General features: G+C 40.6%; 1 protein-coding gene and 1 pseudogene across 4 annotated transcripts; one reads left to right on the top strand and one right to left on the bottom strand.

Annotated features, from left to right (window-relative positions):
• Nucleotides 1-33: 33 nt before the first annotated feature.
• On the top strand, nt 34-24,348 carry C4bpa (complement component 4 binding protein alpha). Of its 4 annotated transcripts, XM_090341290.1 has the most exons (13): nt 41-137; nt 380-381; nt 2,886-3,042; nt 4,611-4,793; nt 5,971-6,070; nt 8,625-8,710; nt 8,882-9,076; nt 10,711-10,893; nt 14,216-14,410; nt 21,512-21,700; nt 22,362-22,532; nt 23,465-23,640; nt 24,041-24,348. In XM_090341290.1, the coding sequence occupies exons 1-13, from the start codon at nt 56-58 to the stop codon at nt 24,212-24,214; spliced, it is 1,893 nt and encodes a 630-aa protein (XP_090197416.1). In that variant the 5' UTR covers nt 41-55; the 3' UTR covers nt 24,215-24,348. The 4 variants fall into 4 exon arrangements, with proteins under 4 accessions (XP_090197414.1, XP_090197416.1, XP_090197413.1 ...); XM_090341288.1 differs by lacking the exons at nt 380-381; nt 23,465-23,640; nt 24,041-24,348 and having other exon boundaries at nt 34-137; nt 2,889-3,042; nt 22,362-22,588; XM_090341287.1 differs by lacking the exons at nt 41-137; nt 380-381; nt 23,465-23,640; nt 24,041-24,348 and adding an exon at nt 148-259 and having other exon boundaries at nt 2,889-3,042; nt 22,362-22,588.
• On the bottom strand, nt 19,130-20,425 carry LOC150058458 (protein lin-28 homolog A pseudogene; annotated as a pseudogene).
• Nucleotides 24,349-25,010: the final 662 nt, after the last annotated feature.

Below are 25,010 nucleotides of genomic sequence, written 5' to 3'. Positions count from 1 at the left end.
ACCTTCAGCTATCAGAGACCAGCCAATGGCATGAGCTACTAGCTAACAGGACATTATGATAAGCCATGATCTCAGAGGAAGCAGGGCAGGAGAGATCAAGGCACCATCGCAGAGTGAGCCTTCCTCTGCTATTGCAGGTCAGTTGACTATGGGACAGCTGGGATGAAAGTCGATGGCTTGTCTTCTCACAGATGCAGGACTGGAAAGACAAGACAGGGACAAAACCTTGGTAAAGTTTTTGACAGAAACATTTATCAAGGTATTGCACAAGGAAGTGGGATTTGTGTGGTTTGAAAAACTATTTTTAACCTTTTAAGAGTCTCATATTTTTATTAGAAATGAGGGACTAATGCTTATGAATCAGATAGGGCATGAAAAGAAGTATATGATGATACTGATCTTGTTCTTGCATCTTTTAGGAACCAAGTGAGTGGCTCTGTTGGTCCTTCACTGAGCCCCAGGTAGGAAAGTGAGGCAAGAGGTAAACCAGACTTCTCAGAGGGGTTTTCAAAGTCTATTCTGCTAGCAGTTGTGTTTTTCTTGGATGACTGTTTACACTTCCAGACACTAACTCTAGTGGCGTCAGTAGAAACCTTTAGATTGGGTAATGGGACGATATGTTAGTCTCTGAAACAACACATCTTAATCACACTCACTTCTTTTCTCTCTCTTTCCAAGTGTAGTGACATCTATAAATCCTTCCTTCTTGAAATTCTCTTCTTCCTTAGTTGTCTAGGACTCTTTTCTGCTCCACATTTTTAATTATCTTTTTGCTGATTTTTAATTCTGTCCCCAAATAGGGTAGTATATTAAGAATTAAAAATAAGAATACACAGAAGCATCAAATAAGCTTGGTTATAATAGGCTTAGAGATACATGTAAATGTAATGTGAGTGTTGAAGGAAAGAGCTGAGAGTGAGCAAGCTAGAGAGAGACAGACAGACTCAAATAATGGAAGAAAGCCTTTCTAGCATTTGTAAGTGATAAAATTGAGAGTCCAGGTGTAAAGGTAGTGGCACTGAAACTAGAGATATATAGTATCCTTTTCAGAGATTACTTTTTAAGGGATGGTTGGAGAAATTTAGAAAATTCAATCACTTAAAAGATAATCCCTATAAAATCCTAAGGGAAAGGAGACTAGGCCTGGTGGTATCTCCTACCCCTCTATGAATTTTGGACACAGTTGCTTTCACAAAAGATATTCAAAGACCAGTTTGTATTGATGAAATGTGCCACTTTGTAATCTCCCACGCCCGACACACACTCACGAAGACTAATCTATTGGGAAGAGAAACTGGAAACGGAAAGTTTCCCCAGAATTTCTTAGACTGTACTGCGCTGGCAAGTGCTCACCCTGTTTCTCACAGGACACCCTCCAGGTCCTAGGCTTCGTGACTTTGTTTCATTTCTCTAGAAACTAAAGGATGATTGGAATGCAAAGGCATTTGCTAGAGTCGCCTCAGCATTTTAGTGGACAGATAGAGAGAATCGCTGAGTTCGTAAGGAACAGAGTAGATCAGCTAAGTTGGATGCGATCGTTTTAGAGATGAGGAGATCTGAGTAGCAAGAAGTGGATGCAGCTTCTCCAAGATTAGAATTACAAATATGGCAAACTCAAGTTTCCTCCACCTGGAAGTCCTCCCCTCTATCCCCAGGCTCTGTGGCTGGCTGGCTTCAGCTGGAGGAATGATCTGAGGTATGCCCCAAGACTTATCGAGGACCTGGACCCAGTCATCGAGGCATTTCACACACATTGCCTGCCGTCCTCAGAGAGGCAGTTGACTTGTTACATGTAGACATGAAAGCAAATTGGATTTATATGTTCTACATTTGTTGGGTAACAGTTATATACCAGTTCGAGAGAGAAACTGGAGCAAACACTTATACTTGCCCTCAATAAATGCACCGTACCTCATGAGGGAACAGTAGATAGTTACAACATAATGTAGGTTTTGTTGTTGTTTGTTTTTGTTTCTATCAGTTCTGAGGGTTTGAACCTGGGCCTTGTGCTTGCCAGGTAGGAGGTCTCCCAACTTGAGCCAAACCTCTGGCTCTAGAATGTGGTATTCATTAAGGTACCAAGAAAAGTGCCAACGTGGGCTGGGACGTAGCTCAGTGGCAAAGTGCTTGCCTAGCAAGCACAACATCCTGGGTTTGATGCTCAGTACAAAAAAAAGACAAAAAAAGTACTAAAAAAAAAACCCCAAACAAAGAAAAGTGCCAGTGTAACATAGCAGATACTGACATTTCTTAGAGGGGTGAGGCCATTCTTCCCGAAGGAGTGATATTTGCTATATGGATAGTGAATAAAAGAGAGTTTGGAATATAGAAGAGTCATTGTATGCAAATGTTTTCAGGTGCTTTAAAAGAATTCAAAATGATTTTTTTTTAGAAAAGATGGATAGGTTTCTGAGGATGGAATATAGTGTTCTATTTGTGAAAAGGGGGAGGAGGGAGGGGAATGGGAAGAATGGAATGAATGGAATAGAAGACAAGGTAAATCTTATGCAGAATGACACAGTATGAATTGCTTTGTAGGGAATATAATGTGAAATATCAATAACACTGTGGAAGTTGGCTACAAATAATTGGAGGGCTTTTGCAGTAGTCTAGGGTGGGGTGAAGGGAATTTTGAGACCCTGGACTCAAATTTGGGCTGTGGAAGTAGAACATAAGAGACAGGATCTGATTCCATGCAGAATTCATGTCTCTTCTGACCAGGAAGTTTCTGCAGAGGCTGGTCCTGCCTGTTTTCTGTTGTAACATTTGCGCCCATGTCTTTTCTACTGAATTAGGCTGCATCTCTTGAAGACATGGATCCCATCGCCAGGTATCCTACTGTTTTACGACTTACGAAATGAAGTTGTTGTTTGTTTTCTTCCGAGAAGCAGCAAGAGGTCATGGGCCCATCAGGAGCTGGAAGTGGGACCTACCATAGAAGGAGGGAGGTGGCAGCTTGGCCCTTCGCTAGGCTGAGCAGTGTCTCTGAGCCAAGTCTCTTCCAAATTGCCTTGGTTGCCACTCTTTTGGCTACCGTTCTTGGTGAGTGATGGAAAGCCAACAGTTCAAGTTTTCCATAGTTGCGAGACTGAAAAAAAAGAGTTGTTAGATTAGCAGCAATCTATGTTTAGCAACAAAAGGTTTTTGGCTAACTGGAATGTAAGGGCATCTGCTTTGCTCACTGAGAAAGCAATTTTCTAGACTTTCCCTTCGAGTTTCTTCTCTAGTAGTTTCCAAAGCAATCTGTCTCCTACCTGTGACTTGAAACAAATTTATAGTACTTATCTGTCTGAATGAGTAGTTTTCACTGTCTGTGATTTTATCTAGAATGGAGTGGTGAACTGCACACTTCTACCTGTATTCTGAAAAGGTAAATCAGTCCTGTAATTAATTAATTACAATTAACTAATTGTGTACAATCCATCATCATCACTGTGATTACATTTTTTTACATTTCTCCTTTTTAATAACTCACATATACATGTATATAATGAGTTATAGGAGTTGTTTATAATAGGACTTCAGGAAGCATTTGCTTTCTTACTGAATAGGAATAGTTCCCTTATAAATTTTTTAAAAAGAAAATCAGGATTAAATCTTTTCTGGTTCAAGAACTCTATGTTTCCTCTTCGTGATCATCCAAATTCATAAAGGTATTAAAAAAGAAATATACAATGTTGTTCTGTTGATGGCTCAGGCCTGTAATCCTAGCTACTCAGGAGGCTGAGACCTGAAGATTGATATTCAAAACCAGCTTAGACAGGCATATCCAAGGGACTCTTATCTCTAATGAATCAGCAAAGATGGAAATGGAGCTGAGGCTCAAGTGGTAGAGCTATAAAGCCTTGTGTGAAAAAGCTAAGTAAGAGTGCTAGCTCCTGAGTGTAAGCCCTAGTACTGGCACAAAAATGATAGATAGGTTATTTTATTACCTATTTTGTTTAACTATTTTTATTATTTTAACCTATCTTCCAGATTCCTAGGCATTCTTTTCCTGAGACAACCAACACCATATACTATTACATTTTTATTTTTGAGAAACTCTTGCTGTGTAGCCCAGGTTGGCCTAGAACTTACTATGTCACTAAGGCCAGCTTTGAACTTATGATCTTTCTATTCTATGCCTCCCGAGTGCATCAACTTCCATACCTGATTTGTAATGTAATACTTAATAAAATAATGGGCTTCAGTTAAGACAGACTGGTGGGGAATTCTGGCTTCACATAGACCCACATGAGTCAGCAAAGATGGGAAATCTGACATGCTGATGCAGCTCATGTCTGTTATCCCATGTGCTTTTATTATTTGTGGTTTTATTATTATCACTTATCAGCAGACATATTTACATATCATTCAGCAAAGTGGAGAGGGGAGAGGAGAGAGGAGTTACAATTTTTTACTCTAACAGGTTTAAAGTAGGAAAAAATAGAAGAGAAACATTTCCTGCTCTTGATGTAGGAAATAGGAGTTAAAGAGTCCAAGAGGGCTTTGTTTTGTTTTGTTTTTAAGGAGAAAAGACTAGTCTTTCCTCTAAAATTCTACTACAGAAACATTAAGTTGTTACGTCCCAAGATGTGACATTTGGTGTCCCTTGTCATTTTGGTGTCCAGGAAAATGTGGGACTCCACCCAAATTAGACTTTGCCTCACCAGTAAAGATGGTGGACCAAGAAGACTTCAACACAGGCACCGTGCTGAAATATACTTGCCATCTTGGCTACAGTAGGAAAAGCTCAAATCTAAATATGATCTGCAGAGCAGATGGCACATGGGAATATGATGAATTCTGTGTCAGTAAGTACTAATGTTTATTCTCTTCGTTTGTGTTTGTACCGATGTTGTGATAAACTTCCAGCTGTGGTTTGAGGATCAAAACATCTTGAGCCTGGAGTTACTAAGAAAACTTCCAGTTTCTCTTTCGCTACCTAATTTATCCCACACATGTAAAATTTTGAAAAATAGAGCAAATTATAACAGAAGGGAAAATTAGAAGTTAGCTGACTATATAGAAGAAATCTCTCCTGCAAAGTAGTTCACCAAACACTTCTTTCAAGCAATGAGCCCCCAATCTCACTTGCCTCTATTGGAAACTAGATTTACTTTTAAAGAATTATAAAACTTTACGTGGATAAACAGCAGCAACATGGCTGCTGCCAAAGTAATCTCACCCAAACATAACGGTTGGGTTTGGGAGAAGGTGATTCATGCTCAAGAGTGCCATTTGTGATGTTTTTCAGCAGTACAAACATACAATCTATGTTTTCTCTTTTTGTATCTCTTATAACCAAAGGTATGACCTTTGGTAAAATATGCCAGAAAAAAACAAGCTCAGACTTTATATCCATTTTTCCTGCAAAATATAAATTCAGCTAATGGAGATCAGGCAGGTCTGTGAATCCAGATCTGTGTGTTCTTGCGCATGCCTGTAATATCAGTACTCAGGGGACCAAACTGGAAGGATTATGAGTTTGTGTCCAGGCTCAGCTACATAATGAATTTAAGACCATCTATAGGAAATCTAAATAAGTAAATAAAACAAAATAAATGTGAATCTTAACATCTAGATATTTCTGAAAGCAAAAGTAGAACTAGATCTATCAGTTATTCACTTTTTCCCTTCCTATGCTGTATCAGCAATTGGATTCATTAATCTGTGTGTGTGTGTGTGTGTGTGTGTGTGTGTGTGTGTGTGTGTGTGCACGTGTGTGTGCATGTACACACTGGTCCTGAGGCTTAAACTCAGAGCCTGGATGCTGTCACTTAGCTTTTTTTGCTCAATACTGGCACTCTACCACTTGAACCACAGCTTCATCTCCTACTTTTTAGTGGTTAATCAGGCAAACAAACATTTCTGCCTGGGCTGGCTTTGAACTGGGCAGCTGATAAATCAGCCTCTTGATTCACTAGGATTATAGGCTTCAGCCACCAGTAGCCAGCTTGGATTTATTAATCACTTATATTTTGTTCCCAGAGAAACGGTGCCAAAATCCAGGAGATATACGTAATGGCCATGTGGAAGTCAAGACAGATTTCTCTTTTGGGTCACAAATACATTTCAGCTGTTTAGAAGGGTGAGCATGAACTAATCTAGAAAGAATTCTTTTAAGAAAAAGTGTTCATGGGTCTATGTAGTTTAAAACATAAAGCAACAGATAATGTATACACTGAGGCTTTTTACTTCCACCTTGTCTTCATATAACCTGTTTTGTCCTCAATAAGAATTTTAGTTGTAGTCTAAGAAATTCACTTGTATTCACGTCTTTTCTCTCCTTTTTTTTGGTGGAGGGTCAGGCCTGGGACTTGAACTCAGGCCCTGGTCATTGTCCCTATGCTCTTTTCCTGAAGACTAGCACTCTACCACTCTGAGCCACAGTGCCACTTCTGGTTTTTAAGTGGTTAATTGGAGATGACTCTCATGGGGATTTTCTTGCCCAAGCTGGTTTCAAACCATGATCCTCAGATCTCAGCCTCCTGAGTAGTTAGGATTACAGATGTGAGCCACTGGCACTTGGCTTATATTGGTTTCTTATGTACCTTTCTGATAGTTCCTTGTATGAGCTTGAAATTGGCATATATCCTTAAGGGGAATACATATATATTCCCCTTTCCAAAAGCAAATGTAGGGGGTTTTTTGTTCTGTTTTGTTTTTGCCAGTCCTGAGGCTTGAACTCAGCACCTGGGCACTGTCCTTGGGCTTTCTCAAGGCTAGGGCTCTACCACTTGAGCCACAGTACCACTTCTGGTTTTTCTGTGTGGGTAGTACCAAGGAATTGAACCCAGGGCTTTGTGCATGCTAGGCAAACGCTCTACCGTTCGGCCATGTTCTGGCCCCAAAATGTAGCTTTTACAAAACTTTTCTTAAATATCTCAGTAGACAAATGTGGTTTTGAATCTTATTTTGCCTTTCTATTTGTAGATATACACAAGTGAGATTATATGTTTGTATATAGAGAGATTACTAATTTCATAGAATTTTATTTTGTAGTGGTATTATGACTTAGAAATCCATTTGATTGATCCATGTGTATCTCCCTTCTTGAACCCACATACATGAATTATCTTATATGTGTATAAACTTGTGCTAAGTGTAGCAACACATCATATTTGTCAGTCCTAAAACTTGAACTCAGGGCCTAGATACTAACCTTGAGCTTTCTCAAGGCTAGCGCTCTACCACATGAGCCACAGTACCACTTTCAGCTTTTTCTGTGTATTTGTCATCAAGGAATCAATCCTAGTCCTGGGGTTTGAACTCAGAGTCTGGGCACTGTCCTTGGACATTTTGCTCAAGGCTACCGCTCTGCCACTTGAGCCACAGCACCACTTCTGGCTTTTTCTGTGCATGTAGTACCAAGGAATCAAACCCAGTGCTTTGCAAGCATCTACCATTAGGCTACACTCCCAGCCCCCTCTCCATTATTCTTTTATGCAATATGCTTTTATTAAGTGACATGAAAATTAAACCATTTGGTCTAATGTCCTTTACTTGAAATACATTTTAATATAGCTATTGTTTTCATAAAGCCTACAATTTTCCTTTGTCATTTATATCTGCTATTTTTTTTTCTCTAAATGCTTTTCTATTACAGTTTTGTTTTGGTTGATTTTTCACTTTATGCCATGTTTTCCTTGTATATGTCTCTCAAGATGGAAAGTGAGGAAATTCAGACCCAAGGTTCTGCTAGGACACTTCAGTTTTTCCTGTTGAAATAATCAGTATCAATACCTTATTTTTTCATGGAAATATTGCCCTTAACATTCAAAATTCTAGTTTATATTTGACCATACAGAGGTCGCAGCTTCCTTTAAGTTGTTGCTCAATACATTTCTGGAAGCTTTTGGCTAAAGGTAATATACTTTTCCACCACAATATTCTCTCACTCTAAAGGCTGCCATGATGGGAAAGCAATGTTTTTCCTTTCTGTGATAAGCAGAAGTGAGAGAAGTCAGCTGAAGAAAACGTAGGATTAAACAGCCATTAAAACTTAGGGATGGCTCTGGACGCAGGGGCTCACTCCTGTAATCCTAGCTACTCAGGAGGCTGAGATCTGAGGATCAAGGTTCGAAGCCAGCCAGGGCACAAAAGGGCCTGAGACTCTTATCTCCAAAAGTGGAAGTGGGGCTTGGCTCAAGGGTATGGTGGTAGCCTTGAGCATAAGAGCTCAGGGACAGCGCCCAGACCCAGGAGGAGGGCAGTAGACTTGAGCTGAAGAGCTCAGGGACAGTGCCCAGGCTGAGTTCAAGCCCCATGATCCACAAAGAAACAAAACAAAACAAAACTTAGGGATGGCAAACAGGGAGTTCATGTTGTATGAAGGCGAGGCATCTTCAAGGAGGCGGTGGCTGTGGGCTAGAAGTCAGGAGAGTTTGGGGTAAGTAACCCACCCAGGAACTTCTATTCAGAGAAAACTGAAGAACACACCCCACAAAGACCTAAGCTTAAATTCAAAAATTAAGTGTAGATGGTGCATGGTCACGGTGAAATTTTACTCAATGGTTGTGTTCCATGGGAAGTAATAAAACTGGATACTTATTTCTCCATGTTATTAACAGTTCCATTCTCGGCCCCTTTAATTTCTTAGAAGAAAGGAAGCATTCTTTTAGAATCTTCTATCTTTTACCTAGATATAACTTAATTGGCTCAACGACAAGTTTCTGTGACATCCAAGATAAAGGCGTGGACTGGAGCGATCCTCTCCCTGTATGTGTAAGTAAGTGGAGACTTTTCCTGACTTGGCTATAAACTTAAACTCTCCCTCTTAGTGACCAGCAATGCTACACGTTACTACTAGCAGAACACGCATATATGAATGTGTGAGAATTGGACGTTTGTAACCATGCCCTCTCTGAGTATGTCTTTCTCTTTCACTTGAATCTCTTAGGTGTCATGTGTGAGCCCCCTCCGGTCATCAGCAATGGGAAGCACAGTGGTGGAGAAGAAGATATCTTCACCTATGGCTCCTCAGTCACCTACAGTTGTGACCCCAACTTCTCACTCATAGGCAATGCCTCCATTTCCTGTTCTGTGGTGAATAAAAATACAAGTGTTTGGAAACCAGACCCTCCTACCTGTAAAAGTAAGTCACAGCAATGAATTTTGCCTTCAGTGATTCTCTTTCTGTTTACAAGGGGATGATGAATTTATTGGGGAACTAGAATAATTCAGAGACAAAGTAATGGTGGTACTACAGCAGCCATCTATTTGACCTTTATGCCATTGGATTAGGCTAGTAAACAGCATCATTATCTCGCTGGTTTGGTGGAGGAAAAGTTCCTCTTCATTCACACAAAGACTATTCCAGACCCTGGAGACTCTCACTACTATACATAATGTCTTAACACAAGTCCGTGCAGGACAGGCTCAAACCAGGAGACAAGCAAGCATGACACTTCAAACAAATCCGGATGGCAAGAGGTAGAAAAGGCAAAAGCAGAGGCTGGAAGAATTGGCAGAGATCTTGTAAAGGATCTTGTGTGTCACTCTTAGGAGTTCCTGATGAAGAGGAAAGGGAGTCACCGGGACACTACCAGGAGAGTAAATATGCTCTCTTTTATAAAGAAAACTCCTGGCCTTTCTAAAGCATGGACAGTCTGTAGGACATGGGGCCCTGGTGTGATTTGAATGTGTCCCTCCGAATTCATACTGGAACCTAGCGCTAATGGAAGAGGAGGGCCTTCCGGAAACGATTCATTCCCAGTGACTCTGTCATCTTGAATGATACCAGTACCCTTTTCAAAAGAGGTTGAAAAAAGAGGCCTGATCCCTTCTACCCTTTCGCTGCAGGAGTGCACAGTCTTCATCCCTTTCTCCACGAGGATCTAGCATAGAAGCACCTTCTTAGAAACCAAGAACAAAGCAGTTACCAGAACCAAACCTGCTGATGCCTTGTTCTTGGATTTCCAAGAACAAAACTATGAAAAAGTAAATTTCTATTGCTCATAAATTAGTAAAAGGCATTTTATTATAGCAGTGGAAATGGACTAAGATAACCTCTGATTGGAATCATCCAGCCAAGAAGTGAAGGAAGCAACAACTTCCAGCCATGGCGATGAGTTGGGGAGGAGTTTAAGGATTCTAGTAGCATCAGTGTGACCGTTCTATTGGGGAGTGGGTCTGTGATGCTCTGGCTGCTTCTTTGTGACCATAATGTTCCTATCAGAAGTCTCTGACCCACAACCAAAGCCATCTAGGAAATCAGGCTGTTGTGTTGGAAATTTGGGGGACTTCTGGGTTACGTGCCACTAGAACTTATTGACAAATAGGTTGGAGGAGTGAACGCTGCTTATCTTATGGAAGGACCAAGGTGATGGAACCTCCTTTTATTGAGTTTTGGAGAAGCTGCCATTTAGACTTTTTCCCTCCTGGTCCTAGATCTTGAACTCTGGTCCTGGGTGCTATCCCTAAGCTCCTTTCACTCAGGGTTAGTATTCTACTCCTTGAGCTACCACTTCCAGCTTCTTCTGTGATTGTTTGGAGATAAGCGTCTCACAGACCTTCCTGGCCAGACTGGCTTTGAATTGTGATCCTCAGATCTCAGCTTTCCCCAGCGCCCGACTTATTTAGAAGTGTTTTAAATGTTAAAAAATGTTTCTCTGGTAGCTACAGGACATGTCCTTGTGCTGGCAACTGTATTAGTCGTGACAGTAGTAAATACTCTCATGCGTTGCTTGTCTTCTAAAATCCCTGTACCTCTTTCTCATGGCTCTTTAGAGATCATCTGTCCTCAGCCAGATATTCCACATGGAGATATCATCTCTGGATTTGCATCCATATATACTTACAAACACTCTATTATGTACACCTGCCACAAAGGTTTTGTCCTCAGAGGCAACAGTGTGATCAGTTGTGAAGCTGATGGTCTTTGGAATCCTTCTCCTCCCACCTGTGAGCCCAGTGAGTAAAAGCCATGGTGAACATCTACAGGTCCCAGGAATATCAGTGTGGGTTCTCTGTCACTACAGAAGGTTGCTGTATAAGGTTGCGCAGGTTGTACACACTCCAGCCTGATGGGGAGGCATTTAATATTGCAGGTATGCTTATTTCAGCAAGTTTTTAATAGGTGGTAGAAAACTGCCTTTGGAAATTTTTAAATAATATACTATATAATAAGTAAATATAATACAAAATGAATAAATAATATACTATATATTATATATTATATAAATAGTCAGTCATGGAGCTCGAACTTAGGGCCTAGGCACTGTCCCTGAGCTCTTTTGCAAAAAGCTAGTACTCTACTACTTGAAGCCATAGCTCCACTTGTGGATTTTTAGATGTTTTATTGAAGATAAGCGTCTCACAGTCTTTCCTGCCTGGGCTGGATTTGAACCAGGCTCCTCAGATCACAGCCTCTTGAGTAGTTTAGGATTATAAAATGAGAACCACCAGCCAGGCTATAATTACTATTTTTGAAAGCTGAGATATCATGATGGGAAAAATGCCTTTTCTCCTCTAACCTGTATGAAAGTGTTCTATGGACTAACTATGATTCTAACTCTCAAATGATGGCTTTGAATATCATGAAAATACTGATGAAAGTTATAATCAGAAACACAATTATACTCAGTATATAAGAGTTGGGTCAATGAACTCCATCACTACCATTGTCCTCATTTTGATGAGGAAATTGTTCAAAGATGTTAAGTGACCAACCCACGGATCATGAAACTGGTAAGGGGAAGAAATCACGTGTACCTAGTATTCTTGTCTGTTTTAGTAATGAGCATGTACAGACATTTCTGCCACTATTCCAAAAATGATACAGTACCATAGGTACCAACATGGCATTTATGCTGTGCTAGGTACTTTAGCAATCAAGCAGTGATTAAGCAATCTGTAAGAAGATATATATTAGCTATATAGAAATACTCTGTCATTTGATATTTGAGACAAACATCTGCAGAGTTTGGGGGTTTAGAATCCTATGGATACAAAAGGGAAAATATATATTGTATTTCAATTACCCACAAAAGCAGCTCTTCAAGTGCTTGTAGTTTCCTTTCGGGGTTTAAATTGCTGTTTAGTGTTACTGCTTTCAGCCTAAAGAACCTATGTAAATATCCCATATAAGGATGATCTTCTAGCCACTAGAATGATTATGAAGGTAGACATTCTCATGAACATTTGTGGGAAAACTTAAGAGTTCTCATATACTACAAAAAGAATCTAAATGGATACAATCCTTTTGAAAAGTAGTAGCTATCTTATGCTCCAGAAGTCTCCTTTATGAAATGAAAACAGATGTTCACATTTTAAAATTTTACATGTGGGGGGCTGGGAGTTTGGCCTAGTGGAAGAGTGCTTGCCTAGCATGCACAAAGGCCCAGGTTCAATTCCTCGGTACCACATACATAGAAGAAAGCTGGAAGTGGTGCTGTGGCTCAAGTGGTAGAGCTCTAACTTTGAGAAAAGTCCAAGGACAGTGCTCAGGCCCTGAGTTCAAGCCTCACAATTGGCAAAAAAAAATTTACATGTGCCTACAGAGTGATTACTCTGTACATAAAAACCAAGCATCCCAAATGTTCAATAACTGAATAATAAATATCTGTGATATGTCATACAATGGAACACCATCTGACAATAAAGTTGAAGTACTGATATGATACAATAGGAATGAGCCTCAAAAAAAACAAACACCAAGTTAAAGGAAACATCCACAGAAAAATTATGACCTTAGATATTTGAAATGTTTGGAATAGGGAAATTATTGTTTGAGTTTGTTATTGGTTTCTAAGACCATAGAGGAGGTCAGAATAACTACTCATAAACATGAGATTTCTCTTTCAGATGGCCATCACCCTTGTTTTTTCTATCTCAAAGAGATGCATGTATTCTTATGAAAGATCTCATTTCAAATGTTTGAAGATTAAAAAATGTAATAAACATCCATCTCAGTAGACGTTTGAATTCTATTTCCATAGCCTATGATTAATCAATGGAACAGAGAGAAAAATACGACCCCCAGACTCAAAAAAGAAAATAATTATTAGAGCTTGGTGTGTCCTTAGGAAGCCCCTTTGAGTTCCTGGTGTTGTCTGGATAAGCAGAGTTCTGGTTTTCATTCCCTAGTCATCCAGGAAACATAGAAAATTAGATGTGGTTGTCTCTCAGAGTTTTGTTGCCATGTTTAATTAGCAAACCTAATACTTCCACTCATAAACTATACTTTCTGAAGCGCAATAAAGAGTAATCACAAACAAGGTTATGCTAAAGCTATCAGCCTAACCACATTCATTGCAGCATTATTCACCATAGCTAAGATACAGAATCAACCAAGATGTTTGTCAGTAGATGAATGAATCAACAAAATGTGGTATATACACACAATGGAACTCTATGCTTCCATCAGAATGGCATTGCCCCATTCATAAGGAAATGGAAAGACTTGAAAAAATTACATTAAGCAAAGCAAGCCAGGCCCAAACAAACATAAGCTGACTCCTTCATCTGTAATAACTAGAATATGTCTAGGATATTCTGTGCACAGGATCACAATAGCTCAATTGATATGTGCATATGACCATATAAAATGATGTTTATTGAAATGAACTCTAAGAAATGGAATAAGAGATTTTTTTCTTAGTGTACTGTTTTCAGCTTTCTTTCTTTCTTTCTTTCTTTCTTTCTTTCTCTCTCTCTCTTTCTTTCTTTCTTTCTTTCTTTCTCCTTTGGGGTATTCCCCCTTGTCACTGTTTTTGTTTCCTGTACCCTTTGTCTTGTACATAAATTTATTGGGGAAGAGAGGGGAAATCACGGAAATGGATGGAAAAAGGGTGAACCAATGCAGCCGTGATACTCACTAGCTAATATTTTGGAAATAAACTTTACTACTTGAGGAGGAAGGGAGTGGAGGGGGTAAGTGGGAGAAAAAGGGGGAGAGGATAACCCCACTCAAAAAGAAATGTACTCATTACCTTACTTATGTAACTCTAACCCCTCTGTACATCACGTTTACAATAATTTTTTTAAAGTAAGCATACTTGATGTTAAGTACAATTGGCCCAACGTATAGAAACCATTGGGTAATTCCATCCATAAGAACTTCTCTGAGGGTAGGCACACTTAGATGGATGTTTATAGCTGTTTTCTGGTATGGTGATGTGTGAAACATTACAAGCTAGTTCCTGACTAGACACAAGATAGACTTTGATAGGATAGGTTCATGGAGCCACCCTAATAACAGTTACCTTTTCTTTTGTTCTTGCTTTATGAACAGATGGTTGCCTAGGCCTACCAATCATTCCACGTGCTTCCTGGACAGAGTCTCATAAGCTTAGAAGAGAGAATGTTTATCAGCCCGGGACTACATTATTTTACCGGTGCAATATTGGCTTTAAACCTGCTCATAATGGGCATACGAGTGTGACTTGTCAGAAAGATTTCAAATGGAGTCAATTCAAAGGGTGTAAAAGTAAGTTTTTGTTTTCTAAATGTTTTTGTATATTGAATACCTAGTAAGTGATAGATTCTGTACCTTTAAACATAATTTTATCCCTCAAGATCAATTTGGGATACATGATTTCAATCAGAGAGCAAACTGCATTTTTTTTGTAGGTCATGGGGCTTGAACTCAGCCTGGGCACTGTCCCTGAGCTCTTCAGCTCAAGGCTACCGCCTTACCCTTTAGCCAAGCCCCACTTCCCATTTTCTAGAGGTTAATTGGAGATAAAAGTCTCAGGGCCTTTTGTGTCCAGGCTAGTTTTGAACCTTGATCCTCAGATCTCAGCTTCCTGAATAGCTAGGATTATAGGGGTGAGCCACCATGCCCACTGCAAACTGCGAACTGAACTGCGTTTTCTAAAAGAAATCATTCAAAGGTCTTAGAGTATGAGATACTAAATTAAAAGCTTTCCTTAGCTCAGTTCAGAATCAAATGAGCAATAGACAAAAGTGTTAAACACTATTCACATTAAGGATTAGCTTAACTACTGGGACAGTTAGAAGGGCAAACAAAAAGCTCAACTACTGTCAGAATGGACTTTCCTTACAGCTTTTCCTTCCCAAATGTAACCTTTGTGGTTATTGACAGAGGGAAAATTAGCAAGACAGTAATGTACTCATGTATTCAACCAACTTGAGCCACCATGAGAGACTAAGGTCAACAAAACAGGGTCTCATCTGTTTTGTTTTGTTTTGTTTTCTGGTCAGTTTGTGGGACTCTGGGCCTGGGCATTGTCCCTGAGCTCTTCAGCTCAAAGCTATCACCCTACCCCTTGAGCCACAGCACCACTTGTGGTTTTCTGGTGGTTAATTGGAGATAAGAGTCTCATGAATTTTAGTGCCCAGGCTGGCTTTGAACTGTAATCCTCAGATCTCAGCCTCCTCAGTAGCTAGGATTACAGGCATGAGCCACCATGTCTGCCTGCCCAGCTCGGCTCATTGGTTGTTTTAAGTAAACAAATCTGGACTCCTTATCTGTGGAGGCTGGAAAGGAAGTTATCTCTTCACTGAGAGGTGGGTGCTATTTTATTGGCCTCAGTGGAATTGGACTAGGAAAGGAATAAATGTCTCCTACCTACCAAACAGAACCTTGCCATTTCAAAAGTGAATACACAAAGTTCCAGACTACAAAGAATTTCATGCCACAGATTAGAGTTTGAAAAATGTGTGAAATGCACACAAATAATGAAAAGCAGTAGTTCAATATACCAGATTATTTCTTTCATATTGGAATAAAAGCAAAAGTTACTTGAAGCTACTAATACTCATTCTACTTTTCTAAGAGACACATCAATTTTATTTTTTTATTAAAGATTTTATTAACATTGATTTTTACATCATATTTCAAGTGACATATTTAACAAACAAGTATTCAAGAAGGGAATCTCTATATACAATCACTGGTACTTAGATTTTAGAACATAATTAAAATTAGGCTGAGTATTTGTATGTCATATATACATATTAATCTATATAATAAAACATTATATCTATAGAGTCACAGATTTTTATGTCTATGTAGTTGTGTTTATATTTCCAATACCATGTCCATAGCATTGGGTATACAAATACTGAGTCCTCGCTCTTGTACTGTTTGGATATAATAGCCACATATTAAGGAAACCATGCGCCCTTTGTTCCTTTGGTCTTGACATGTCTCACTCAACATGATTCATTCTAGATTTGTCCACTTCACTGCAAATGTCATTTTATCTTGTCTGTTGGCTATGTAGAATTCATATATATATATATATATATATATATATCACATTTTCTGTATCCATTCATCTGCAGTAGGGCATCTGGATTGTTTCCATCACCTGGCTATTGTGAATAGTGCAGAGATGAGCATAGCCGAGCAGGTGTCCTTATCATATCTTGGGTTATGATGTTCAGGGTAGATGCCCAGTAGTAGTGTGGCAGGATCGTAGGGAAGGTCAATTTTCAATTCTTTAAGAAACCTCCACAATGCTTTCCAGAGTGGCTGACCTAGCTTACAGTCCAACCAGCAGTGCAGTAGGGTTCCTTTTTCTCCACAACCCCGTCAGTGTCTGTCATTGTCTGAGTTCAAAATCTTGGCCATTCTTGTTGGGGTAAGGTAGTATCTTAGGGTTGTTTTTATTTGCATTTCCTTTATGACCATAGATGAACATTTTCTCATATGCTTTTCTGCCATTTTAATCTCTTCTGATAAGTCTCTCTTTAGTTCCCTTGCCTATTTAGTGATTGGTTTGTTGGGTTTTGGGGGGATTCGTTTCTTGAGTTCCCTGTATATACTGGATATTAAGCATTTGTCTGATGTATTATTGGTAAATATCTTTTCCCAGTTGGTGGCTATGCTTTTATCTGTGCAGAAACTTTTTATTTTTAGTTAGCCCCATTTATCAAGTCTTTCTCCAATCTGTTGTGACCCTGGGATTCTGTTCAGGAATCTTTTGCTTGTGCCTATGAGTTCCAGTGTCTCTCCAACTCTATTGTGTAGCAGTTTCAAGGTTTCTGGTCTGACATTGAGGTCTTTGATTCATTTTGAGTTAATGCTTGTGCATGGAGAAAAGCTAGGGTCAATTTTTAGTTTTCTGCATGTGGCTGCCCAGTTTTGCCAGCACCAATAATTGAATAGGCTGTGTTTGTTCCACCTTATATCTTTGGCTCCTTTGTCAAACACAAGTTGACTATAGGTATGTGGTTCTATTTCTGGATCTTCTATTCTGTACCATTGATCTTCTGGTCTATTTTTGTGCCAGTACTATTCTGTTTTTGTTACTATGGCTCTATAGTAGAGTTTGAAGTCTGATATTATAATACCACCTGCATTGCTCTTTCTGCCTAGAATGTTTTGGCTATTCTAGGTCTTTTCTTGTTCCATATGAACCTTTGGATTATATCTTCTATTTCAGTAAAGAATGTCTTTGGGACTTTGATGGGGATTGCATGAATTTGTATATCAACTTTGGCGGTATGGCCATTTTCACTATATTGGTTCTCCCTAGCCATGAGCATAGGATGTCTTTCCATTTCCTGGTGTCCTCTTTCATTAGGCTTTTATAGTTTTCATTAAATAATCCCTTTACATCTTTGGTTAATTCCTAAGGATTTTATTCTTTTGGGGGCTATTGCAAATGGGATCATTTTCTTGATTTGGCCCTCTGTTTGCGTATTGTTAGTGTACAAGAAGGCTACTGACATCTCCCAATGCATTCTATTGCATTTGTCCTGTTTCAACAATGAGGTAGGTTTGTGGTGATCTCACAGCATGTAAACGAAACCCCCTTTTTCTCCTTTAGCTAACACAACACTATGAACCACTATGCAGCAGGGCAGGACACTGGCTCTGGGTGCCACAAAGAGGCCCTCACTTATGGGTCTCCTTGGAAGTCAAGACTTTTGAAAGGCTGAGGATTTTGGTCCTTGTTTTATATATCCATCCCTATCTGGCTAGTACAATGTGGACACAAACCTGTGGTTTCAAAATTTAACCATGTCAATTCCCATTTCTTAGAGAAAAAAAGGACACATAGTTATGTGCGTGGTAAGCTAGGTTTTCCTAATCTAGGAAGGGATAGGTTTGGTATATGGAAAGAAAAAACAAATCCCAGAGCCCTAGGATTAGACAATCACCACTAACATTGGCTTCCTCTCTGGGCCCCTTCTACCTTCTCTGCACCAGTTTCCTGTTTAGACTAATTTCCATTCTTCCAGCAGAAGGAGAACAAGTCATAGGGCAGCCCAATTCAAAACCTAGTCTCCCACAAAACATTTCCAAGAGTAGAGGGGGTTTCAAGAGGACCCTGTGGCAGAAATGCCAGCTCTAATTGGCAAAAATGAGGTAGTTCAATAGGCTATGCACTCCAAATGGCTGCTCCCCATGGTGATAAAAACAAAATCTTCCTGCGGACCTGGAGCTGCTGCCCACTTATCCCTGAGATTGCTCATGTACCTGAGAACACAGTGCAGGAATGAGGGCCTTAAGATTAAAATATATAAAAATACAAAACCAGAATATTTATTTTAAGAAAAAAATTAAAATGCACAAGATACGTCATTTGCACAAATAGTGCAGTTTGGCATCCTGGAGAAAGTGAGTACCCAAGGTGCAGTTATCCAAGGAAGCAAATAAATTACAATCACATTGGCCCAGAAAAGGGGTGGGAGGAAGCTCAGAGGAGCAGGTCTGCAGCCATTCCCCAGCCACCCATTTTGCCTGTCATCACAACCCAATGCATGGGACAACTCTCCCAGAACCATAGCTCAAAATCAGGTGATGAGGATACAAGATGGGGAGGCAAAACAAAAAAACAAAACAAAACAAAAAACAACCCTACCTTGCTCCTAAGGCCCTTTCCCACACAAGGTACTACCTGAGGGATTGAGCCCATTCATCTACTGGTCTTATGCCTGTTTCACATCCTGGCAAGGGAATGATTACACATCCTTCTTTAAAAGAGCTTGCCAATCTGGGTCATTTGTAGAAGCTGGAGACTGGGGGGTGAGGCTTATTATGTAAAGCATGTAGGCTTCAAGGATGGTTCCCCCTAAGCCCCGCAACTTGAACTGAGATAGATCATGATAGGAATTCCTGTGCATCACCAAAAGAAAAGATGTGGTGATGCAGGGAAACCCTGGCCTGAGACACATGGCAGTACCAGCTACTCGCCAACCCACCCTATCTCCACTCTCTCCATTTTGCCGATTGATGCCTGCTCCTTGAAACTTCCTACTAGCAAGAGTTGCCCCCCTCACTGACGGCTCGATTCTGGACCTGGGGGAGCAGTGCAGGGCAGTGGATCTCTTCTTCTTCCTCCTGAAAGTAGGCAGGCTCTCCCTGGGAACTGGGGACCTGCTGGGCCTTCAGTGGACAGGAGGCCACCATATGGTTGATGCTTTGGCAGAAGTGGCACTTCTTGGGCTGGGGTGGCAGCTTGCATTCCTTGGTGTGATGGTCTAAACCACCACAGTTGTAGCACCTGTCTCCTTTGGACCTGTGTTTCTGAATGTTCTTCCCCTTTGGCCACCTCTTTCTCCCAATACAGCACACCCAGCCAGGCCAGTGACACGGATGGATTCTAGGCCTTTGGCAGACTTCTTAAGGTGAACTCCACAGCCTCACCCTCCTTCAGGCTCTGGAAGCCCTCTCTGTGCAGCTTACTCTGGTGCACAAAGACGTCCACCGGGGCATGGGCAGTCATGGACAGGAAGCCTAACCCATGCGCACGTTGAACCACTTACAGATGCCACAGCCACCTGCAAACTGCTGGTTGGACACTGAGCCCATGGTCATTGGCTGAGCCCGTGGCCCCGGGCCCCTGGTCGGCCGGCTGCTGGCCCCAGAGAAGTCTGGAGGCAAAGGGGAGGTTCAGAGAAGAGGCAGCTACATCTTCCCCAGCACCTCATTTTGATTTTTTTTTTATTTAACTTTTTTTTCCCAGTCCTCAGGGCCTGAGCACTGTCCTTGGCCTTTTTCAAGGTTAGTGCTCTACCACTTGAGCCACAGCATCACTTTCAGCTTTTTCTACCAAGAAATCAGACCGAGATCTTCGTGCAGGCTAGGCAAGCACTCTACCACTAGGCCAAACTCCCAGCCCCAACTTGAGTTTTAATTAAATTATATTTTGTAAGCAAAACTTATTATCACCTCTCATGTAACCAAGTATTACTTGTAGATAATTAAAAATCTACCTGTTAGCTATGTTTATTTTGCTGCGATAATCTTATTGATTTAATTATTTAATTAGGGCATTTTAATCATTTATAGAGCAGAAGTGAAATGGTATTTATTCACGATGTATTCTCTGATTAAGTATGAATTTAGAATTATGACATATCTAGTAGTGTCCTCTATTCTGTAAAGCATTTCATAAAGGTTACAATGTGAAAAATCATATGGATGTTGGGTATTTTTATTATGTTTCATAAACAAATGAGTATTGGAGCATACCTATAAAACTACATCATAGTGATAGTTACATTTCTTGCATAGAAAATACAGTAATTTATTCTATTGTGATGTTTTGTTGTCTTATGTCAGGCAATATCAAGTTCTACCTTTTCTATTTTTGTATATTCTGGCACTGGGGCTTGCTTTGAGAGCTTCGCATTCTCTCTTAGCCTTTTCACTCTTGCCTGGTACTCTTATCACTTGAGTCACAACCTCATGTCTGACTTTTTGTTGGTTGAAATAATAGACTCTTGGACTTCTATGTCCTGGGCTGGCTTTAAACCAGGATCCTCAGATCTCAGCTTCCTGAGTAGCACAGATTAAAGACATAAGCTACCAATACCTAGTCTTCAAATTCCATCTTAAAACATTTTCAACTGTTAATAAAAAATGGTGTCCCTAGTCACCTGTAATCATAGCTACTCAGGAGGCTAAGTGCTGAAGATCATGGTTCAAAGTTAGCCTAGGCACAAAAAGACTCTTATCTCCAGTTAACCACCAGAAAACCAGAAGTGGCTCTGTGGCTTAAGTGGTAGAGCACTAGCCTTGAGCTGAAGAGCTCAGGAACAATGCCCAGACCCAGGGTAAGGGTGATATCCTTGAGCTGAAGAGCTCAGGGACAGTCCTAGGCCCAGAGGTCAAGCCCCATGACTTACAAAAAAAAAAAGGCGTACCTAGTGTCCTTATATCAGCTCTAATTGTTTAAAAGTAAAAGAATTTGAATAGCTATTGCACTTTGAATTTTGCATCAAGAAAGAAAAGTTTTGGCCTTAAGCAACCATTTAAATTTATGTTTATGTATTAGTCACCAGGCAGATATAAACTATTGATAACTTTCTCCTTCCTATGATAAACAAAATGTAAACTATGGGAGAATTTAGTCATGATGCAACTCCAGCAAAATCATAAAGAAATGGATAGTATTTATTATCCTGGAATCATGGTACAAATGTTCGTTACAGCTTCTCATCTGGAAGTTTTTCCTGAAAATTCTTAGCTGTGAGGAATGACTGGATTAAAATTTAGCAATTAGGGAGCACAGATTCATTGACACTCCTGTTGTGTTTGCCCAACTTCTTACAGAGGTGATAGTGAGATGGTTTGCTGTACAAGCCTTAACCTTATTGTTTTTTTTAGAGGTATGTTGTCCAGCGCTAACAGTGCAGAATGTGCAAACCATTCAACATACAGAAACTCACCTTGACAATGGCTGTGCTTACTTCTATGAAGATGTTGTATCGTACACATGTAATGGGAAAGAAATGCCTCTAGCAACATGCCAAGCAGATGGCACATGGTATCCCAAAACACCATCATGTGCTCACAGTAAGAACTTTTAGAATTAACATTATTTGGGGAGTTTCTTCATATAAAAGTGATAGAGAGGAGCCAGGAGTTTGGCCTAGTGGTAAGACCCCAGGTTCCATGCCTATTATAAACAGAAAAGATCTGTGTTGAATATGTAAGGTCTTAAGTATGTGGGTTTGATGACACAAACTAATAAAGTATTCTCTAAATAATGAAAAAGAAAAGAAAAGAAATGATCTGTGTTGACTCACAGTTTTAGAAGTTTTGGTCCATGATCCATTGACTCTGATTCTGTGGGCCTGTGCCAAAGTAGCAAATATTGGCAGAAAAATAACATGGTACAAGTAAAAAAGTTTCAGAGTCCCACAATGTCTCTCTAAGACACAATTCCAATAACTTAAGTACCCCTGACCAGTCCTACCTCTTTAAAATTCCACCAACTGCAGACAAAAACTTTCACTTCGGGTCTCCTAGGGGAGCTTCACCATTCAGATTATTGAAGAGCATAAACTGAGACCTTCTAGGCCTCAGGCCAAGGCTTAAGAGAGGACAGTCCACATGGATGGATGCGTGTTGCCAAGTAATCTTACACACAGAGAAAGAAGGACAAATTCTAAGATGCAGTGTTTTACACATTCTACATGCTCATCTTCTGTTGCGTTTCTGTCTTACCATCAAGGTTGTGATTTTCCTCCTGAAATTGCCCATGGAGAGTATAAACTCTCCAGTTCAACATTCTATAACAGAAGGGAGGCTCTGTACTCATGTGAGAAAGGATACCACCTGGTTGGAGAAGCAAAACTGACATGTAGCCAGTGGCAGTGGTCACCAGCAGCCCCAAAGTGTAAAGGTAAACCCTCCCCTTCTCAGCCTGTGACCAAGAGCGAGTGAGATACTCTTGGTTCATTTCCTCCCTCCCTCCCTTCTTCCCTCCCTCCCACCCTCCCCCCCCACTCACTTTCTCTTTCCTGGCAGTTGGGCTTCAACTCAGGGCCTGTCTGCCTTTTTGTGCTCAAGGCTTGTACTCTACCACTTGAGCCACAGCTCCATTTCGTATTTTTTGAGTGGTTAAGTGGAGATAGGAGTCTGATGGACCTTTTCTACCCCAGCTGGCTTGGAAGCTTGATCCTCAGATCTCAGCCTCCTGAGTATCTAGGGTTGCAGGCGTGAGCCACCGCACCTGGCATCCTATTGTGTTATTGGAACATGCTATTACTGTGGGCACATTTCTTACACTCTGCATAGGTAAACTTTCTCCTAAGTAAAATGAGAGTAATAGTAATGCTCATTTCATGAAGACTATTGTGACAGTTAATTGAGAGAGTCACATAAAATGTTTAGCTATCATTCTCTATAAAAATGTTATCTAATATTTTTGTCATAAAAATATAAGTAAAGCCAGGCATGGTGGTAGCTCATGCCTGTAATACTAGCTATTCAGGAGGCTGAGATCTGAGGATCACCGTTCTTTTAGTGCCTGGGCACTAAAGAACCTAAAGAATGTGAGACTCTTATCTCTAGTTAACCACTAGAAAACAGGAAGTGGGGTTGTGGCTCAAGGGGTAGGGCAGTAGCTTAGAGCTGAAGAGCTCAGGGACAACACCCAGGCCCAAGAGTAGGGCAGTAGCCTTGAGCTGAAGAGCTCAGGCCCAGAGTTCAAGCCCTATGACCAATTTTAAAAAAAAAGGTAAGTAAAAATCAGAACAAGAAGTCTCACCTACATGGACTTAATTCTTTCTTTCTTAGATTTGCAGATTGCCTAAAAATATGTTTCTTTTATAGCTCAGTGTCAGAAACCACAGATAGAAAATGGAAAGCTGTCGGTGAATAAGGCTCAGTATATTGAACCTGAAACCATCACCATCCAGTGTAACTCTGGCTTCTCCCTTGTGGGTACCCAAAGTATTACTTGCTCAGAGAATGGAACCTGGTATCCGAAGATGCCCAAGTGTGAGTGGGTAAGTGATACTCAGGCAGGTCTCTGGAACTAAACCCTAAAAACAATGTCTTCTTCAAAGCTCTTTCTCAGCAAGGCATGATGATATCTGCCTGGTAGGATTCAGTCATTCCAAGAGAATCCTCCCTTTCCCTCCCTTGCGCCTCTCCTCACCTTAGCCCTTCTTTCTCCTCCTCCCTCTCTTCTTCCTGTGCTTCATCCTTCTCTTCTTCCTCTCCCTCTTCTTCTTCCTCTCCCTTTTCTCACTTGAAAACAGGAAAAGCTCAGCCCCTTAACAAGGTCCCATGGATCTGGAAGAACTTATTCCTAACAATGCTTCTTCTAGACTAGCTAGCCCTCTGTTCTACCTGTGGATACTCAGCAGAGCTCTCTCACTACCTACCAACCCATGTCTCTTGCAGGACGTCCCGGAAGGCTGTGAGCACATGCTGAAGGGCAGAAAACTCATGCAGTGTCTCCCAATTGCAGAGGAGGTAAAAATAGCTCTGGAGATATATAAACTGTCTCTGGAGATTGAGCTGCTGGAACTACAGAGAGACAAGGAAAGACAATCAGTCCTGGAATTATCACCATGATTTTCCTACAAGGGAGTAAAGGTGCCAGATGGCTGGTGGCCTTGAATTTCACATGAGCCATTTCTGTTTAGAGACTCTTGTTGCTGCGTGAAGAAGTTATCATAATAAATATCTAAAAATGATCATTGCTTTGAGATTATGGTATTATCATTCATCTTTTGCTTTTCTGGATACACAGTGAAGGGGTGTGTGTGTATGTGTGTGTGTGTGTGTGTGTGTGTGTTTGTGTGTGTGTGTGTGTCATGGGACTTGAACTCTGGGACTGGGAGTTGTCCCTGAGCTCTTCAGCTGAAGGCTGCCCTACTCATGGAGCCACAGCACCATTTCTAGTTTTCTGGTGGTTAATTGGAAATAAGAGTCTCATGGACATTTTTAGTACCTGGACTGGCTTTGAACTACGACCCTCAGAATAACTGGGATTACAGGCGTGAGCCACCATGCCTGGCAAATTTTTTTTCCCAGTTGTGGAGCTTGGACTCAGGATCTGAGCCCTGTCCTTGGACTTTTTCTCAAGGCTAGAGCTCTATCACTTGAGCCACAACACCACTTCCAGCTCTTTTCTATGTATGTGGTACCAAGGAATCAAACCCCGGTCTTCTTGCCTGCTAGGCAAGTACTCTACCACTAGGCCTAACTCCTGGCCCAAGGAACTACTTTTTTTTTAATTAAAAGTTTACAGGTCAAAATCTCTTTTATCTTGGTGGTCATTTAGTACTCTGTAAAGTCAAGTGCTAATTTTTACTGCATGTGTTAATTTTACTGTATTGGTTCGATGTACATGGGTTCAAACCAACAT

Source organism: Megascapheus bottae, chromosome 10, assembly GCF_031878675.1.
Source record: "Megascapheus bottae isolate mThoBot1 chromosome 10, mThoBot2.hap1, whole genome shotgun sequence".
Taxonomy (NCBI): Eukaryota; Metazoa; Chordata; class Mammalia; order Rodentia; family Geomyidae; genus Megascapheus; species Megascapheus bottae.
Note: the sequence above shows the minus strand (reverse complement) of the source record. Positions and strands in the feature narration are given on the sequence as shown.

Excerpts from the sequence above, each read along its gene's own strand:
- C4bpa (XM_090341290.1), top strand. The coding sequence starts at position 56 with ATGATAAGCCATGATCTCAGAGGAAGCAGGGCAGGAGAGATCAAGGCA. Across the intron at positions 10,894-14,215 it reads TCCTCCCACCTGTGAGCCCA|ATGGTTGCCTAGGCCTACCA; the intron begins GTGAGTAAAAGC and ends CTTTATGAACAG. Across the intron at positions 14,411-21,511 it reads TCAATTCAAAGGGTGTAAAA|AGGTATGTTGTCCAGCGCTA; the intron begins GTAAGTTTTTGT and ends TGTTTTTTTTAG.